General features: G+C 39.1%; 1 protein-coding gene across 1 annotated transcript in view; it reads left to right on the forward strand.

Annotated features, from left to right (window-relative positions):
* DOCK8 (dedicator of cytokinesis 8) overlaps positions 1-20741 on the forward strand; it is a 70703-nt gene that overhangs the window by 4933 nt on the left and 45029 nt on the right. The window contains exons 3-14 of the mRNA XM_059834333.1: positions 1681-1804; positions 2024-2236; positions 2830-2915; positions 3476-3542; positions 3790-3939; positions 4572-4652; positions 5469-5628; positions 6245-6384; positions 6613-6706; positions 7850-8012; positions 18747-18864; positions 20543-20613. Coding sequence (XP_059690316.1) covers positions 1681-1804; positions 2024-2236; positions 2830-2915; positions 3476-3542; positions 3790-3939; positions 4572-4652; positions 5469-5628; positions 6245-6384; positions 6613-6706; positions 7850-8012; positions 18747-18864; positions 20543-20613 — 1467 coding nt within the window. The remainder of the gene's footprint in view (positions 1-1680; positions 1805-2023; positions 2237-2829; positions 2916-3475; positions 3543-3789; positions 3940-4571; positions 4653-5468; positions 5629-6244; positions 6385-6612; positions 6707-7849; positions 8013-18746; positions 18865-20542; positions 20614-20741) is intronic.

The following is a 20741-nucleotide window of genomic DNA, read 5'->3' on the forward strand; positions in this document are numbered from 1 at the left end:
AAGTAGTTGTAGAAAGCTTTGCATTGTTTTGAGACAGGCTGGAAGATCTGTAGTTGCCTGCTTGGGAGACAAAGATTCGTAGGACAGGTTGCTGAACACATGGCCTGGTGAGCTATGGACAAGAGACATGACTTTCATCCATTCATGGATGTGAAGGTTCAGAACAGGAGATCGAAGAGTCTTCGGTGGGTGGCATGCGCAAAGGTGGTCCTCGTGCCTCAGGGCAGAGAGGGATATGACAGAGGGGCTGGATGCAGCTGAGGTGTCCATGTGTTTTTGCCAGAGGCTGCATGGGATGCTTGTTCCTGTGCCTGTCGGTTTCTTCTTTCAGTTTGTCCTTTGTTCCTTTTCCTCGTCCCATTTTCTCAATTCAGTATGTGGCCATTAAATCGACGTGTGTGCTAAAAGCAGGGTTTGCCTCTTGGTGAATTTTAATTGCTACCGTGCTTTTCAAAAGAAATAAACAATATAAATAAATTTTCCAGGAATACTTTAGGGGAAAGGCATCTCTAGTGTAGCTTGTACACCACAGGGAAAGTGTGATCTCAGCTACATAAATCTCTCCATTAATCATTTGTTTGCCACCGGAGGTAGTGAAAAAATAATCAAGAAAACCTTTTTTGGATGCTGAAGTGTCTTAAAGTAAATTCGTGCAGAATTTCTGTCTTTCATTCTGGATGATTAAGGCAGTTCCAAAACAAGGTCACATCCAAGGAGAGCTGGGATTGTCTCTTTAATGACTTCAGTTTTCATTTGCAGTGAACTGGTAAACGATTAAAATGCAAACAATTAAAATTAAAACACACCAGAGCATATAATACAGTTACTCCCAAAATGTAATAAAAAGGTGTCCCCCTGATCAATAATTGCTTATCGTAGCATCTTTATGGAAGTACTCAGATGTTTAGACATTACTTTGGGAGTGTTAGGAAAAGGAAAATGAATGAAGCAGGATACTGTAACTCAGGAGGATGATTGCAAAAAGGCCATCACAGGATTTAGCAAATTGCATACTAAAGCGGAAGAAATAGAGCTCTGGATGCACCTGGTATCTTTTCTCAGGGTACCTGCTGGTTTTTTTCCATCTGCCACAAAAATGTAACTTGAAATTGGTACCTTGCTGCAAAATTTTGGGGACTTGCCAGCAGGGAGGGTTACATTGTGCCGTAGCAATAGCGCTCCTCAAAAACAGGCACTGTTTGAAAGATGTAGATTGTTGTATGTGATCAACTTGGGATACCAGCTAGGTCCAGGACAAGAGCAGTAAGCTCCTTGATGTATAATTGCAGGAGCAAAAAGCCAGCCAAGAGATAAGGATCCTGATGTATGTTCTTAAGGTCACTGAGATAATCACCGTGTCCACTGAGCAGCTCAGAGTTAAATTTGTACCTAGGTCAGGTTTTGCTGCTGTCTCAGGCTCACAGTCTATGCAAAAGTGATCTGAATGAATTTTCTCCCTTTTAAAACCGTTCTTAATATACATGATAGAGTTGCAATGGTGTGATAAAACAATTAAACATTGCGAAATGTCACATTTATGCATAAAAGCTGTGCTGTGCTGCTCTTTTGCACAATAAAGTTTCCAGTTGCTTAATATTCTTTTAAATTTGTCTTTCCTGTTTTATTTTCTCTTAACTGCTCCTCGTGCTGTCCTGACTTGCTCGGGCTTCTCTGTGGAAGGAACCAAGGGATTTCAGACACTTGTAGCCTGAAAAACAAGGGATCCCGAAAAGATTTTCACAAGACGCTTCAAAAACAAACATTTGAATCGGAAACATTGGATTCTGGCGATACAAACTTCCAGGTACATTTTCTTCACTTTGGGAAAAGTCATCCGGTACAGCAGCTGTCCTCAAAGGAGGCATCCTAGGATCTCTGTAATGGCGTCAAGCGGAGAGCCGTGCTTGCCATTAGGCCTCACGGCAGAGGCGGCGGTAAGGTCCTCTCTGCCAGACAAGCAAGAGATGTTTCATGACACCCTGGTGTCCAAGCCACATCTCGCCATTTTGTTGTTCTCCAACAGGCGGGGCCCCGACACGTCCACACGCTCCCCGAGGAGGCCTCAAGGGCGACCCTCGCCTCCTCCGACTTCGACCTGCGCAGCCTGCAGCCAGACCCCCGCCTGGAAAACCTGCTGCGGCATGTCAGCGCCGAGGAGTTCGAGAGACAGAACGAGGAGGCACGGCGCACCAACAGGCACGCCGAGCTCCTCGCCCTCTACCCCTCCGTGGATGAGGTGAGCTCCGGGGCTGGCTGGCCCACAAGCCTTCCTGAGCTGGCTGTTCCGGCGTGTTTAAGGTTAAAGCTGCACCGCGGTCGAAAACCAGGGTTTGTGGCCTGGGTACCTGTCTCTCTTGGAGAATAACAGGGTGAAGGCGCGTCACTGTGGGCTCCTGTCAGCTATCTTGAACGTGCATGCAGGGGGTTGTACTCGGACTCGTGGTGTTGCCTGAGGCTTCCTCATACCCCGCTTCACAGAATCACAGAATCACAGAATCACAGAATCATTAAGGTTGGAAAAGACCTGTAAGATCATCAAGTCCAACCACTTCGTGCAGGTCAAGCCCCATGCTGGTGATTCGGTTGTGCCAGGGTGTTACCCTTCGCTGTGACGCTTGCTTGGAAATGCCAGATGGGGGTCAGAAGTGTAAATATTCAGGAATATAAACTAATTTTCTTTCGTCTCTGAAGAAATGAAATGCCTGCTGAGTGGGGGAAGGTGCTAGTCTGTAGCAGTGGCCCAGTTAATGTCACATCGAGGTGTTATGTAAGTATGTAAATTTACAGTTGTTTTAATTGAGTACGACTAGAATAACTGTTTAATGATAGGAAGATGCGGTGGAGATACGGCCGGTGCCGGATCGCCCAAAGGAACATCTGGGCAACAGGATTTTGGTGAAGCTGCAGACTCTGAAGTAAGTATCCTTCACAAGCCTCGCTCACCATTTCTCAGTTCATACCAGTGTACTGCAACCCTGCTACAGCACTACACGTGTCCTGTTCAGCAAGCGTTTACGTGCTTACTTGTTCTTTTGTAGAGTAGCAGAGGACTATTTCTGTCCATCATTACAGAATCCTTTGACTTGTCAGGGTGAAAAGGAGTTGGGAATGAGCCCAAATTATATATTTCCAACAAACTAGATTGGTCTCCGTACACGCTACTGGACTTGACAAACAGAAAAAAAATTTAAAAAGATATGATCATTTTTAACTGACATCTGAGACCACCTTCCTGACAAATTTAGAAAATACATTGTGGGCAGTTTACTTCCTTTCTTTTCGTCTTGAAATCATCTAATAAAATGCACTAATAAAAAAATCCTCCAGGCTTTGAGAGAGCTGAGGTCTGGAACTAAATATTTCTCCTTATTTTCTAAAGGAAGTGCCAGTCGAAATATAGCCCCTTCATTTTTTTATTATATGGAGTCATAAAAGTGCAGTGTTAATCAGTGTCCTGTGCGTCTTTCCTTAACAGGTTTGATATAGAGATTGAACCTTTGTTTGCATGCATAGCTCTCTATGATATAAAAGAAAGAAAAAAGGTAAGTGTGCATACAGTATTTTTGTTCAGTTGGCTTGGATTTTATCTCTGGAGTAATAATTTAGGAAAACTTACAAAAAACATGCAACTTTTTCACACATGCAGTCCGATCCAGGATTTTTTTTGTTTGAAGTCACATGCTTGCAACTGTTTATTTTGTAGTTCTAGTTACTACTTTTGTCTTATTTTAAAATAAAATTTGATGCATTTTTGCTTTGCAATACATTTTAATTCTTTTTCTTTTCAAGATCTCAGAAAATTTTCATTGTGACCTCAACCCTGATTCATTAAGAGGATTCTTGCGTTCTCATACACCCTCCATTGACTTGTCCACTCAGGCAAGATCGGCAGTATTTTCTGTCACTTATCCCTCATCGGATATATACCTAGTAATAAAGGTATGTTACAGTGCTACTTCAACACCATTCTTGCTGTTCCTGGCTGTGCCTGTTGTATGAGTTTGTGCAGCTGACAAACATGAGTTTCCTGTAGCTGAGATGAATGCTGATAGTTTTTAATAATACGTATGCGGGTGTCCACTGGTATATCTCACTCCCAAGCTAAGAAGTTGTATTGAAACCCTGTGTTCTAGTTCTACTAAGTATTTAGAATTTCCTATCTCTGTCTAAAGGAAATTTCAAGTAAAGTGAGATAAGCCTTTTTTTTTAATTTTAATTACATTATGTGGAAGATTTTTGACTTTGGTTTAGTGCACTTTGCATCATTTTGTTTATTTAATTCTGAAGCTGAGTTAGCCTGAACCACTTCATTCGGAATGTCTTAATTTTCCTGATTTCAGTGAAAATGCAGTAGTACCTGATTGACGGTGTTGTCACGTATGTATTTTCTGCTTTCTAACAAACCATATGGAAAACTAGGAGAAGGTTTAGTATCAGTTACTCCTTAAAGACAGTTTTAAGACTTCTATATTGCGCATTTAGGCAGGCTCTTTCTTACTGCTAGAGAAGCGATGTCATTATTTGGGTGATATTTTTTCTTTGTGAGTGTCTTATTTTACTGCTTTTTGTAGATAGAAAAAGTGCTTCAGCAAGGAGAAATCGGAGACTGTGCAGAACCCTACATGGTTCTTAAAGAAAGTGAGGCTGGCAAGGTAAGTAAATAACTATAAAGAGTGTTTAGATCAAAAAATGCATGCACAAGAAAAAAACAGAGAAAGAGCAGACCCTTTGGAATAGGGCAGAATCCCAAGAACACTGGGGAGGAAGCCAGTTGGTGCATCCATGGTGCAAGCAGTCAGGTGTCTGTGACTGACAGGAAGAAGTCATGAGAAGGCAAGGTGCACTTTCATCGCTGACCCCTTTGGAAATCAATACTGACAAAGTCTTGAGTCATGAAGCAGATAGGGGTGAGCAAAGGAGATGACAATGCAATATGGAGTTAGCAGAAATATTTGTACCTCAGAGACATGTTATTGATGTGAATGGGCAAATAACCTGTTGTAGTGTGTATGTAGACAGTTCAGTGCTGTCATCTATAGATAGTATGAGCTCTGTTCAGGGAATTCATGGTCATTTACCTCCCTGGAGCAGGCTGACAATGTTTGCTGAACTTCCACAAATCTCTTGCCTTTAGACTATTGCTTTCAGCAGAATATTGTTTCTGTATCTGATGAAGTAAGTAGAACCTGCTAACATTTCGTGGTGATTGCTCATGCTGGCCTTGAGGATCACTGCAAAAAGATCTGCATTCTCCTTTTCTATTATGAAAATTAGTCATTGAAAAGAAATGAGAATTGAATGTACAAATCAAAACAGCTATGACCCTGACAGTGATGTAGCAACAAAACACAAGAGATAAGAATGCAAGTTATTTACTGAACTGTAAATATGTAATTTCCATTTTTTATCTACAGTAGCATTAAAACAACTGATTGCTTTTTAAACAATAGTTATTTTCTTTGTCTTAGACAAAAGAAAAGATTGAAAAACTGAAAGCCCAAGCTGAATCCTTTTGTCAGCGTTTGGGGAAATACAGAATGCCGTTCGCCTGGATTCCCATAAGCCTAACTAATTTTTTCAACCTTTCAACACTTGAACGAGAAATACCTGAGGCCGAAGGTTTAAACGGTAGTTGTCTAACTTTTCTAACTAATGCAAAGCCACTCTTCAGTAGGACTGTGCATAGGAAACAATGTCATTCACTCGGGCATCAAGAGTAAAAAATAGATTCAAAGTCACATCTTCTCAGCCTTCCTTTTCAGTGCTGCAAACACTTACAACTTAATATGCTCACTGTTTCATCTCTGCATATTTATTTTTATGTACGCTAAGTATTCTTCCATGTTTTAGGCCCAATTCTGCTTGGACAGTGGCTTTGTAGAAGTAAAACTCCTGTTGCCATATGGAGTTCATTTGCAATACAGGGCAATCAAAATAGGTATCATCTTAGGTTCTAGAGTATACAGGACCATTGGTCAACAAAATTGACCAATATGTGCTTTATAACTCATGAACTAAAAATCTGAATAACCTTGCGGTCTGCAGCAGAAATAATTTCACTTCACTACGTGTGTCCTGGCATTCCACTGTTTTGCATAGTCCACAATAAAAGTAGTGGAATGTTTTAGGTACTCTCTCTATCCTCTGATGTTGCTGGGAAGTTGTGGATTTCTGTGTATTCTGATAGTCTTTGTACTGAAGCAACACAAAGTAAGTTGATGTTTCATTTAATTTCCCTTTGAAGGGAAGGGATCCACTAGTGACAAGAGGGCAACGCTGCTACAGGCGAGAAGACTTTCTGAGAGAAGTCTCAGCTTGGAAGACAGTTATCCAGTATCAAACTTCAAAACAATCTCTCTGACCCTCAGCACCTTCTTTAAACAGGTATTGGATACTCTATTTCTGATTGCCTAAGACATTTTTCGTTTGTGATGTGAACTGCATCAGGAAAAATTACCAGTGATGTTCGTGTGGGAACAGAGGATAAGTGCTGTCAAGTAGTCAGTAACCTACTTGCTTTGCATGCTTCAAGGACATGGTTCACTCAGAAGCTTTCCTCAGTGTTATGGAGTATTGTTATAAAGGTACTGATTTTTGCCTTTCTCCTGGTAGGAAGGAGACAGGCTCAGTGATGAAGATCTGTTCAAATTTCTAGCTGATTTCAAAAGATCATCTTCCTTGCAGAGAAGAGTTAAGACTTTACCAGGTACATAATTAATTTTGCATGGAAAAGGATATATTCACTTTTCTCCCCTAAATTGTTCTGTAAATTCCACCCCAAAATATAATTAACTTGTCTAAGTCTATAGTATGTGCTATTGTGGAACTTCCTGGGTTCCCAGTGTGTACCTGAGCACAGATGCTTTTGAGGTATTTTTCTGTATGAGTGAGTATGGAGAATTATATTTAGCTTGATATTGAAAAATTATTTGCTTTTCTCCCTAATTTACAGTGTATCTACTGGACGTCTTTTGTTATTATTCAAACTGTTTGAAGACAGTGGTTTAAAGCAGGTTTCTGAGATCTTCGCTATTTCCCTGCAATGTTTTTAAATGGGTCATATTTTACAGATGAAGATTAAAATGTGTACACATTTCATCTTATTTGGGTATTTGGGTCAGTGTTAGCTGACAAAGTAGAGAAGCAGAGATAGTGTTTGGCTACTGTCAAAAACCTGACCAGCTTATTTTTTCTTTTTACATAAATTACAGCTCAAGCTCTTCTGGGTTAAAAAACATGAACTGAGTGCAAAGCTGTTTTGCCTTTTTAGCTGATTGCCAGGAATGGCAAGTCTGAGTTCCCCAAATGGTTTTCACGTATCACAACAGAGAATTTAAATTGAAAGTCTAGTTATATTTGGGTAAATGTTACCAGTGTTAACTGTTTAACTGCTCACCACAGCGAGCCTGGCTTTCCTGGTAGGTAGTGTCTACTTTGGCAGAGATTAATCAGAGCAGAATCTGAGTGGGGGGAGTGAAAGAGAACTCTATTAGACAGCAACCCTTTTATCCTTTGTCTCCGAGACAAATTTTGTATTATTTGTGTGTGAAAAATACTAGAACTTCAACACAGCCTATAGTATTCCTTCCTTCTTTCCTGTTTCTTTGAAATTGTACAGGGTAAACATAAAGTGCTATATATTGGCCTGATGTGTAGGGATGTGTGTAGGTTAGTTCCTGTGTATCTTTCTACTCCTATGCTTTCATTATCATGCAACCTTCAAGCCAAAGATACAGTTATTATTTCCTTACTATTTCTATGTAACCTGACATATTGTTTTCATTTTTGTTTTATTATACATTGGTTATTTTTTATGTTTTTGCTGAGATTTTGTGATTTTTTTTTAAAGGAACACTTAAACTGGAGATTTCCCCAGCTCCAGAAAACCTTGGTTATTGTCTGACACCAGAATTACTACCAGTGAAGCCATTTCCAGAAAACCGTAATCGTCCTCACAAAGAGATTTTGGAATTCCCAATTAGAGAAGTGTACGTTCCCCATACCATTTATAGGTAAGAAATAACATGTATTTTTTAAATTCTTAAGATCCATTTTCAAAAATAATTGTGATTTAGATTTTTTTTTTCAAAAATAGAAACTAAAAATATTTTTTAAACAGTTAAAGGCTATGTGTTAGGCTGATGATTTAATCTCACTAGCCATTTCAAGACAAAACACCTGCACGTTGTTCTATAGTGTATTTACTAACCTAATTATGTTGTCCTTTGAAAATTTTTCTAAATTGTCAAAAAACCTGCCTAACAGCTCTCATTGACTTGGCGCATATATATATCTTTCCTCTTGTGCGTTTTTTTCCCAGTAGAACATACCTTTTTTAACAGTTTTGGTAAATGTTCGTGCTGGGTGGTTTCTACTGTTTATTTGAGTCATCTGAGCATCTGAGGTTGTAATGTGTTGCTCTGTGTACATTTTCACCATGAACAAGGACTCTAGAGTGTGTCATTATTTTTATTAAATCTGTTCTGTTTTGATAGTTTCAAGGAGACCACAGTGCTCAGTAGAATGCAACTGAGCAATTCCCATGATTTCTTAGTGATCTGGCACATCTGAGTCTCTGCGAAGAAATGACTATCAAGAGAATGTGCTTCAACATGTTTGTGTAGCAGAGTAGTGATAGTGAGCAGTGATATTGGTAATAGCTAACTAGCAATAATTCAAAACAGGTGTATCGCTGTATTATAGATACAGAAATACTAGCTTTCATGTGACCATTGTGTTAGTGAAAGCATGGAAGTAAAGCAGAATGCTTCTTACAGCAGTAGTTGATGCTATTCTAATGGACTTTTCTGATCCCTGAAACAGTAGCTAGGTACTGAATTGCATTAGTCGCGAAGATGTGACTATCAGTAAGGAATTACAGAATGAAGAAGCTGAATAAAGGGATGTAAAAGCTACTCACTTCTTGCAGCAGAGATTAGCAAACCACCCGCTCACCTGACCCCACCTGGGAGCGGAGAAGGGAAAGGGAAGACTTGTGGTTCAGTACAACTCAGAACTGCAAGGCTGCAGACTAATTTATCCTGGCGAGGTACTCCACACCTTCATGGGAGATTGGAGAGCCAGTGGGGCTGTTGGTGACACCTGGATTTGGGTCTCAGCTTTTAAGGAAAGCAAAAAGAGGAAGTGGCATCTTATCTTACAATAACAACTTGCAATGTGGTGTCAGCAGGGAAATGAGTAAGCCAGCCAGTTTGGATAGAGCCTCATTAGAAGTTTTGGAGGATTTATTCCTGGGCTGTGTCGTGAATCTGTGATATTCAAACTCCTGAGAGCAGTTTCTTTGTGCTCTCAGCACCAGAATGCCAAAATGCAGAGTGTTACGGTACTTCTGTCTTCTCTGTGTATCACAGACAGAATTGAATGTCTGGTTTTTTTATTTTTTCAGCTTTTAGGGGTTTTATGGAGACATTTCTATAGGGGAAGTAGTTTTTATACAACTGAAAGTGCAAATGTAAATGAACTTGAGTAACGATGCCTTTTTTTTTTTTTTAAATGAAAGCATAAGACAGAATTTTAACTTTCCTATTAATTGTCTGGCCCCAATACAGAGTAGCATGTGTCAACTCCAGCGTTCAGCCTGGTAGTGGCTAAAGGTCTGCTTTTGAAAATTGAAAGCATTAGCAATGGCATTGTTGCTGAACTAGAAAGAGAGTTGAGTCTGCACAGAATATTCTCTTTAGTTCTCACCAAAGTAAACTTCTGTAGCCAGACATCATGAATATCAAAGCCACCAGGCTGAAAATTAATCTGTGCATCTCCTGAAGCAAGTTTGGGTGTCTCCACACTATCCTTCAGTTGCTGGGGTGTCTGTATTGAATACACACCCCCACATTAGAAGAAGTGCTTGCTACAGCTCTACAGTTACAGTCTTTGTGCAAGAGTTCACACCCAGCACGCTTAATCTCTTCAGGCTCTTTGGGCTCTGTTTTGATTTTCACCCAAAGTAAAAGTCGTGGTAACAAAACGAAGTAGGATCTGTCCAGCCTAACTTGCAACAATTAAGCAATTATCTATAAAGAATGTTTGCCTTCATTAATCTTTACCTTAATTATTGAATCAATGGTGATGACACAACTGGCATGCCATAGGTAGTGTTATGCTGTAAACTGGAAACTCAATCGGTTAATACCCAAATTAAACCCTAAAGACAGTTAGTTAGATACACTGGGGAAATGGTGAACAAAATGCAGAAATGCTAGGTCATGTTTCGACTGCCTTGTGACAACAAACATGTTTGGAGCAAGAACGGGGAGTTGCCAACTGAAATTGTCAATGAGCTGCAGCAATACTTCCCCAGAAAGTCAGACGAGGCAGCTTTGCAAACATTATGAAACAGCAGAGTCAGGAACTTGGTGGGGTCCAGGAAGTAACACTTGTGTTTGCGCAGTGCCGTTGAAAGCATCTCCTTTCCCCACAAGTCAGAATCACCTAGCCACATCTGAGACCCTTTTGCTACACAATCATGCCAGTGCTCCCTTTGGTGAGCAAAAGCGTAGTTAGGGTATGTAGGCCAATGTATTTGCTTAATTTAACCATCATGCCATTCTCTTTGCTTAGTCATTTGCATGATGAATACTGTTTTGAGCCTGAGATTAAACTAACCTATGCAAAGTAACTCTGAATTTGAATAGAGCCAGATATTAAGTGTTTCATGTTATTTTATTCGCTTTCCTCTAATATGTAGAACCATCCTGTCTTAACTAAGCAATGTGCTAGCATTTAGTCATAACTGAGTGTCATGGCCTGCTAGTGTGTTATAGGTGATTTAATGTTTTCTAACTTTTGATTGTAAGTCTGCAAACCAATTTTTTTTTACCAGTGCTATAGATTTAGATATTAAAAGAATGAAAAATGGATAAAATAATTAGCTGCTTTCTATTAATGTTACCGTGAATGTAGGAGAGGGTTACATACAGAAATGTACTTGAATAACAAATAAATGAAAATACAGTCTGGTAAGCTCTTACTGGCATAATAATACCTTTACACATGTCCAGACAAATACTGGTGAAACATGTAGCTTCAGTTTTTCTCCTGATTGTTTAAAAGAAATGCAAAGATTTTGTTTACTTGGTGGGGGTTTTTTTTGCCAATGTAAGACATTTCAAAGGAAAAAAGTCTTCTTTTTTTTTTTAATAATAGCTTTTTCCTTTGTGATAGGAGAAGCAGAGTCTTCTGTTATAGTCTTTGAACTTAGCTCTTGCTAGTTTTTATACTGGTGTAATGCCATTCTTTTAAATGATGCTATTTCTGATTTATGCCACAGAGATCAACCAGCCCACCTTCTTTGTGCACTGTGAAATTGAGCACTTCTTTTTGTTGTGTACCTACATTTCTTTAATAAAAATAGTTCCCTGAAAATGTCAAAACATTCCAAGATTTATTTCTTTCAATACCTTTCTATTCTTAATAGGAAAAATCGTATAATTTAAAGTTTATTTATAATTTTATTTTCTCATGAAATATAAAAGAAAATGCTGCTGCTTACTGCCACTATGAAATGTTGGTGCTGAGGAAGAGGGATTTGTCCCACCACTTCAGCAGTAAGTCAGCTTAACCAGGCACAGGAAGTCCTGCTTTGGTAGGGGAAATGCCTAACGCTTAGGGGATTTTTGGATGGAGGGGGGAAAAAAACCCGTTCCTTTGCTGTTTTGTTTCATTTAATTGCAAACCGCTTGACACTGTGCTCAGACTTGCTGTAGTCTGCAGTGTGAGCTGGAGGCCTCCTGCTTTGGTGGTAATCATTCTACCCCATCCTTGACCAGTTTTGAGCAAGGAAAGACTGTTGATGTATAAAGGTCTGTTATTTCCATTACTGACATCACAGCGTTATCTACTCCTTTCTGCCTCTCTGCCCATGGGATCTGGAGAGCACACGGTAGCCCTCTGCATCTTCTATGGGGCCATTGCTCTAGTTGTGTGCCAGTCAGAGATGCTAGTACTTCTAACTTATTTTTCAGAGTAAACAAAGTGGAGTTTATTATTGCACTGCTGTGCACAGGTGAAGGAAACTGCTTAAGCTAGCTGCTGCAGTTTCAGACAGAGATGTGAATGTGTCTTGATTTATTCTGCTCCTCATTACATATGATTTCATCCTGACGCAAATGGCTGCCTGCTCTTTTCCGAGCTCCATAATCCTTCCTGAGCATCTACTATACTATATCAGCAGTAAGAGGTTTCATGGAAGGTTTCCTATTTTTCTTTGCTTTTTACTCAGATAAAAATGACTTTGTCAAATACTGCATAACAAAGCAGAAACAATGAAAACAAAAACTTCACAAACTGGATTCTGGAAGTGCATGCCCATCTCCCATAGGCACCCTGTTTGTCACAGTGCTTTCAGATGAGGTATTACACCTGAGTCCTTAAAACAAATGTCATTAATTATGTAATACAGTCAGAGAGGAAAACATGTCACCATGGCATGGTGATCTCTATGTAGTCACTAAGCAAAGACTCTGAATAAAATATGGATTTGTCTAAACTTCCAGATGAAAGCAAAGCCTTTAAAGAAAAGTGTAATTATTCTTTAATAAAATAATCTAATGCAAGTGGTTTAATTAGAGAGTTTTTTTAGGTTCTTCAAAATATTTTGGTTAATTTCAATTTGACATCATAAATTAGATTCATGAAAACTCTATTTTCAGCAGACTTTTAAGTGAGTATAATTCAAAATGTGACCACAACATTTAAAAAAATCTTGACAGTTTGGTGTCTTGAATAGCTGCTAGCTCTCTGTATCAAAATCATTAGTGTAATATCTGCTTTCATATTCTGCTGAGCACTTTTATACTATTTAAAATCTATCATATACTGTGTTTTGCCTTCCAAACAAATCTGATGTATTTATGATGCTGTTGTTCTTCAGCTTCAGTATTAGTTTGTTCTTTGGTCTACTGGGTGGAAACGAAAGAGCACTATCAGCAAGAAAATCTTGTTAAGGAAAGCTTTGAAAACAACAGAAAGTAAATGCAAATCATTTATAATATATACTAAGTAAGCTAGTGCTCTTTTCTTTCACAAGAAGCAAAACTGAGTCTTCCAGAGACCTGTAGCAATTAAAGATCAAAATTAACATGTAGGTATCTCAGTTCAAGCAACTTCCTAAAGTATAAGGATTGTGGGACTGAATGGCAGTTCTTAAATCCAGTTCCAGTTCTACAACCGACTTTCTGCAAAGCCTTGGCTTATTGATTGTATCTCATATTCTCCAACTGCACATTCACATCCACAGCAAGATACCTACCATGTAGGAGTGTTAGCAGGTTTAGACGAATGTTTATACACTATGTTCAAACAGTGCTGGCCATTTTTGTTGTGCTTTAATTCGCCAAACTTGAGGCCATTTTTTCCCACTTTTTTTTCCCTGTCTTGTAAAGGATATCGCTCTTGCTTCTCCTCTAGGATAAAAGCACTTCATTATCTAGCACAATGGCTTCCCAGAAAAACTGGACTGCTCATTAATCATTATCATTAGCAGTCAGTGCAACACTGAATGCTCACCTTCCTCTCAAGAGAGAAGCTATAACTGAAAACACAAAAGACTGAAGTAGTGTGAGGTGCCTACCTCTACCTTTCCAGATGGTTTAGAATGAAAGCATCTTCTTCACTGATTTGGTTTTGCTGCAGCTCCACTTCAGCAGGCAGTGGCTTATGCTTTGGACTTGCATGAATGTCTTATGAAAAATGAAGCTACTCTGATCACTTAGGTAGTAGGATGCTGAATATCGTCATTTTGTAAAGAGCTCCCAACCAGGACTCTTAGAACCAAAACATTCCTTTGCAAGCCTGCAGATCTTTTTGTTAACCTCAGGACACTGTGCTTTCTCTTTCAAACCATTTATCTGCTTTTCACTGCAATCAAAATGCTGCAGTAGCTTTATCCAAGAATTGTTAATAGTGCTGGATTACTGGTAGTCGTAGGTGACTTACTTCCCTTTTGGTAAGAACAAGTGACTTCTTTATCTTAGGTCTGTAGGGCACTTAAAGAGAGGATACATCAGTTTTCTCACTGAATATTTTTTTTCCTCTTGCTGATAAATGGTTACTTCGAGGTGTACAGTTTAGAGAAGAGGCATCACTCAAGAGCACTGCAGTTTGTCAGTATAGCTTCCAGCCTCCCAGGTCAGGATGGGGGAGTGTGTAAATGCATCAATGCGACAATTAAAACAAATCCAGGTTCCACCTGTTGACGTCTAGCTGCGTAGATATTGCATGGTGCTGAATCCTATGTAATTCACCAAGGTTTTTAAGCATTTTCAACTGAAGTTATAGAAATGCATTGTGTCCGTGGCAAAAAGAAGATGCTGCTAAATATGAAATATTGCCTTACATTATCTAACACATGTAACTGCAGGGGGGCATGTTACTAGTATTTTCGGAAAATATAGTATGCTATCGTATTTACTAGCACTCCTTCACTGTGTCATTTATTAATTAAATATATCAGGACAAAATTATGTCACCACAATTATCAGCTGCATCGTCATACTTCAAATAGGTTCACTATTATGTGTAAAAATCTGGTATGTCAAAAATTTCTCTCTTTGATTATCAGGGTTCAGTGAGAATTTTGGGATAGAGCTTTACCTCTATTTACACAGCTGGAGGAATCACAGGTCCTGGGATCGCAAATGGGTGTATAAAATACAGCTCTATGGTATAGTTACTATCTTCCTTTTTTCAGCTTTTCATACATCATTTGGGCAACTGGGCAACACCTTATGCGTGACCTACCATGTTGTTATTACAGAGTCTTGATATTACAATAGTTGATACCTCATGGTTATCCACTCATTTTATCCACTTCAATAACACTGCCACTCAGGAACCAGCAGGGGGAAGTGAGGGTATTATTAATGGAACAGTGGGTTTAGTTTGGTAGAAGACTGCAAAGCACAGAGGACAGAGGCCTCAGAAGGTGGTGTAATCCCTTTGAATTTCATACTTGAAAACTTTAAAACTGTTTTAAGAGTAACTTCTGAAAAAGATGATGTAAAGAAGGCAATTGTGGGTCAAAAAGTTCCCTACATTTGCACACCAGAAAATCAGTACGATAGGTAAGAAATTATTTTGTTGGTGATTTTTATGATTCACAAAATCTCAGTCATTTGCCTTTGGTCTTGGTTTTCAAACACATTATGTCCTGAATTACTTGTTTGCAATATTTGATACTTGAATTAATGGTAGGTCAGTTCAATGATGTATAACAAATAACTGTGAGTCCTGGAGAGAAAGCTATTAAAATTTTAGTCTGACTTGACCCCAAGCTCTAAATTTAGAAATATCTATTTTTTTGTCATAATTTTGTGATTTGAATCTGCAGAAATCTAATGTTTTGAGTCAGCCTTCCATTCAGTTCTTCAGGCAACATTTTTTTTTGTGTTGACTGAAACTTTAATAGAAAATTTATTAAGATTTTCACACCAATGCTAATGGACAGAATAAAGTGACAATCGCTCTCAGCCTAAATTTAATGAGGATCTGACCACTGACTCTTTAGATGATTCCTAATTTTAGCAACACGAGAAAAATCATTCAAACTATTATCCGAATTATCTATACTAAGATAGAGAATATATGACACACATACATCCTCTTGAACGTGACATGTTGAAGTTCTGACATTGTGCTGTTTGTTCTAGTCAGTGGCTGACTAGAACAGGTTTCCATATTTGATAAAGTGTTTGTGGTTTGCATTGTAATTTTCAACCATTTTTTTCTGAAGATTCCCTGCCCACCATGACAAAAATGTAGGGAAATCAATGAAGATTGAAAATGATAACTAACGGGTATATCCGTTTTTGTTTCCAGTACCATAAGAATTAAATGGCAATATTAACCCATCCATCACTGTTCACCTATAGAACATTTGTGGTTTGTATCAGTAGTGACTATTTGCACATATATTGGCTTTTGCTATGTATGGCGTTCTTGTCACAGTCATCAATGAACATGTCTAGTGTTCATTAGAAGCTTGAGATGCACTTGTTGACACCTCACACATTGTGTAATTTAGCAAGAAGAAGGATTTTATTATGTCACATGTATGCACAACCAATAATTACAAATGGGAATATTCAATGACAAGGGTCACAGACTTAAAACTCTGCATAGATGTTGTTTTGGCAGAAGATAGGTCTGCATTGCTTTGGTCATGGGAAGTGATCAAATCACCACTGCTAAGTCCCATGAAAGTGTAGGAAGGCCAGCAAATTTGAATGAGAATTGCTGCATGGTGTCCTGTGTCAGGCTAGGTGGACCCTTAGTTTTCCAGCAAGTAACTGATTCTCTAATCTTACCATCCCTTTCCTGGGTGAGTCTCTGACCCAGAGAAGCTGTCTTGATCCATGCTTCAACCAGGACTCCGCTGTCCTGTGGGACTCTGGTCTCAGTGAAGCTGGGTGCACTGCCATGGCTTTTGTAGACCCACACTGACTCCTGAATAGCTCTTTTGCTTTTTGTAAGCACATTTGACTATATCTGGAGATAGAGCCTTGCACTTTCTTTAGGGGATGTGAGGGGAGAATTTTAACCACACTAACCAAAAGCAACTGCTATGGCATGTTGTTTGAGTATTTCTGCTCAGCGTAGAGGCTTAAGGGGGACACAATGCCTCCTAGACCTCACCATGTCCTTATGGGCATGCTAGCTGTCCTATTATTTAAAAGACAGCAGTATGTGCTGCCCTGACACCCCTGCTAACTGCCATGTGGAAGTGCTCCTTGTCATTGCTTCCTCTCAGGCTTTTGGAGGGTACGGATGCCAGCAGGCAGTAGCACTTACGCAGTGGTCAGCAATGGGTCTACAATTCATGCCTATGTGAAGGAACTTCTTTTGATCATCTCCCCGCTTTCCTGCTTTAAAAATTCAGTCATCATCTCTTTCATCTCTGCAGGATATCCAGAGTCAGCATTTGCCTCTGTTCTTCCTCAGTGCTGATGGGTTTAATATACATGTAAGCAAGATCCCTAAAACTGCTTGAACATAAATGGCACAAGCTTTAGGTCTTTGGTATGGTACTTGCTGAAATAATGCTTCCTTGTTGTGTAGTCAGCAGAGAGCTCTCTGTGATTTTACATATCTTTCATCTCAAGTCACATCTAAATGTAAAATCCAGTGCTCAGGAACATTATAGGGATTTGTGACAACTTCTGCTGGGCTGCAGATTAATGAAGCAATGACTGGATTATGCAGCCTCCCCTACATGTATTTCTTCACCTCTGGCAGATGTAATATTTATAATATCCTTCATTTAATATGTCATTCCCCCAAGCATAATTCAGTGGAGGTTACCAATATATTTCTCTTTTTCACTTAGCTTTTCCTAATATCATCTTGGAGAGAATTTGGCAGAGCAGGAATTGCATTTAAGAAGGTAAGGAAGAAGTGCATTGGTGAGGCAGGCAGGAGTACTGCTCTGAACAAAGGGAAAGGCAAGTTACATGCTAATTTGTTTGCTAAGGCATGCCGTGGCCCAGGTAGCATGTGTTGTTCACAAAGTAGCTTGGACTGTGTAGTTGAAGAGTACTGTCACATTGTGACACATGGCAATAAGGACAATCAGCCACAGTTTTGCAGACCTTGGGATACAACAAATGGAAGATGGACTGTCTGACTTAATGACAACATTCTCAAAAATTGTTCCACATTTTCAGCTGACAGTGGTGCTGGGGAGATACCTGTGATAAGGATGGTGCCATTTTGTGTGTAGCTTCTGACTGTCACAGACAAAAAGAAAGCATGAAAGTCCATGAGTAGCTCTCATAATTTCTCATTGGAAGCCAGCATGCTTCCACCAACACTGGTCTTATTCCTTACACTGAGAGGACAAGCAGTGAGAATCCTGTACCAGACTGGGAAAATGAGACATCAAATAGACATCATCATGATGCCAGAATGTGCCTAATCCAGGTCTAGCTGAAATCTCAAGACTTCCCATAGACTTTACTGGAGAAAAAGCTTTCTATTAGCATTTTGACTCTTCTACCAGAATTGTAGACTTTTGAACTTGGAAGACCATCTATGCTGCCAAATTCCCCACAGAAATTAAAGGTGCTTTTTAAGTTTAGTGATCTGTCCAGGTACAGAAGCTAGTAAACAGCAAAGCATGCTGTATTTTAAAGTATTACTCATATTCATTACTAAAAGAAGTCAGTTGGTAGAATTAGAGTTCAAAATTTCTTGTTTGTATTTACTCAGGTTCATTGATACTGCTTTTTTATTTGCATAATCTAGAAATGTATGCCATTTTGTTGCTATAAGCTAGGAATGTATGAACTTCAGTTGTTGGTTTTATTTGCTGGTTTACTTGTTTTATCACCTCTGAGTGATTCCTTACCCCTTCCAAAATCTGAATCTTCACATCTGAGAAGGGAGCTGCTTTCTTGAGAGATTCCTGCTTTTCATTACATTAAGAAAAGATATTAATTCATTTGTAACTGGGAATTACATATTTCCAAAAAAAAGGAGAGATAGGAAGACTGCCTTCTCAAAGACATAGCTTACTGTATGAGAAACCTTAAACATAGGATGTTCTATGTCTCACAGCAAGAACTTACCTTTTTCTTGTAAGCTTTTGAAATAGAGTTCTGGCAAAGCTTTCACTGTCTAGGTGGAATTGAAGGACAAGGAGAGGAATCAGCAAAATGCTAGTTTGTGCACTTCATTTTGAAACACAAATGCTTGCCATTTACCCCTTTTATTCTTCCTTTTCTTTCTTCCAGAAATCTCCTCTATGTTTATCCTCAGAGACTGAATTTTGCTAACCGACTGGCCTCTGCAAGAAATATTACCATCAAGATCCAGTTTATGTGTGGCGAAGACCCATCCTGTGCAATGCCGGTAATAAATGCTGAGGTTTCTTAGCAGACTTTTGCTTATGTGCATTCCTGAGGAACCTCTGAAGAGATAACTCATTGCCTACTTCCCCTCACCACAGTTTCTAGTGGAGCCTTAGGAAGCCTAACATCAGAGCGCTTGTGAAGCTTGTCATTCTCATCAGAAAGCAGGGCTGTAGTCCTTATCCACAACAGCAAAGACTTGTCACTCAAGTGGAACGGAACCATATTACTTCCTCTTATCTAAGTCTTCCTACCTTATTTTCAGAGGAGTGACATCGTATTAAATCAATGGTGTGTTGGAAACTATAATGGTAAAATTCACAGAGCTTCAGAGAGCCTTTAAGATATAGTCTATCTTCCAGTGTAACTCCTCCATACGCACCACATGTACACAAATGCTCAGGTGTAACACTGGAAGGTAGAAGTTGGGATCTTCATCGCCTGAATCTGAATGGGTGCACAACCATGCAGTGTAAGTAGTGTTTTTGAAACACTGTGTATTAGGGCATATGTGTGCATTACTAGCAGAGTGGTCAGCACTGTCTGTGTTCAGGTTATTCAACATTTCTCATTATAAGATCCTCTTTTCAGCTTTACCAAGCTTCATATGTTCAGTTTGAAGTGTTCTAATCCAGACATCTGGATTCAGCCCGAATTTTTTGGGAAATTTTCAGACAGTGTAATTGGCTATCTGAGAATGAGATTGAGATAAAATCTTTTGTGATTTTATGTGTTAGAGGGGGAAAAATGAGTAGAAATATTACTTAGAGGAACTTTAATTCAACAATATTTTGGAGCAAGGACTGACACCTGACCAGCCTTTATCAGCGTGCTGACACTGCACAGTGCATACTTCGCAGCCTTACTCCACATGAGCTCTGGAATTGAAATCAGAGCACCAGCAGTGTTTTCCCAAGCCACGTTTCTTCCAGTGCTGAAGCTGTGCCATGTGAATGTAGCACCGTCTTTTACACAATACTGCATTGTTGGTTTCCTTAAACTCTGGCCATATTACAATCGGGTTTTGACAAATGCTTAGGACAGACATAGTTCATATGGCCTCCCTCTCCCCTGTGAAAGACCTTCATCACAATGCATACAGACTTGTGCTGTATAGATATCCTTGCCTAAGCTCATGTCCCAGGGCTCCCTTTAAAGTTACTGGACTCCAGGACCTTACCATGAGGCTCCCTGAAATGAGGGAAGAAAATCAAGCACCAAAAATGCCTATTTCTCTTCACTAATTGTAAAGAAACTTTGGACCTCTAAGATAAGGTGAGATGGATCTCACCCTAAATGAGCAGGCTGCAACTGAAAAACAAAGTTCTAAAAATAATTTTAATTTAAGTTTTTAGCATTTAGTTAAAGGCAATGTGACACTGTGTAAGAGGCTTACTATAACTTCATTCCTGCAATTCCTAACTTTTTAGTGCATGACTAGAGAATGTGATGTGAGGTAGTCAATGGCTCCAGAAACGACCTCTGCTCCATTTCCCTGGTATTTTACCCTGAATGGTCTGTGGGGAAGATGCTTGATAATAAGACATTTGTGTCAACATGCTAAGATAAAATTGAAGAGTCATTTTGACCCTTCAGATACTGTCTTAAATGTATATAAGATGATGACAATTAAATGCTTTAGCTCTGACTGCTCTTACTTTATTTTCTTCTTAATGTAGGTAATTTTTGGGAAATCTTCAGGTCTAGAATTTGTGCAAGAAATATACACAGCTATCACATATCATAATAAGTAAGTATTGTTACTATTTGTATGACTTGAGAAGTATTAATAATGACCTCTTTACATAATTTTTAGCCTACATAGTTCACCAAGGAATGCTGCTACTAATCCATTTTAAACATTTACATTTCATGTGG

The sequence above is a fragment of the Gavia stellata genome, chromosome Z (assembly GCF_030936135.1).
Source record: "Gavia stellata isolate bGavSte3 chromosome Z, bGavSte3.hap2, whole genome shotgun sequence".
NCBI lineage: Eukaryota > Metazoa > Chordata > Aves > Gaviiformes > Gaviidae > Gavia > Gavia stellata.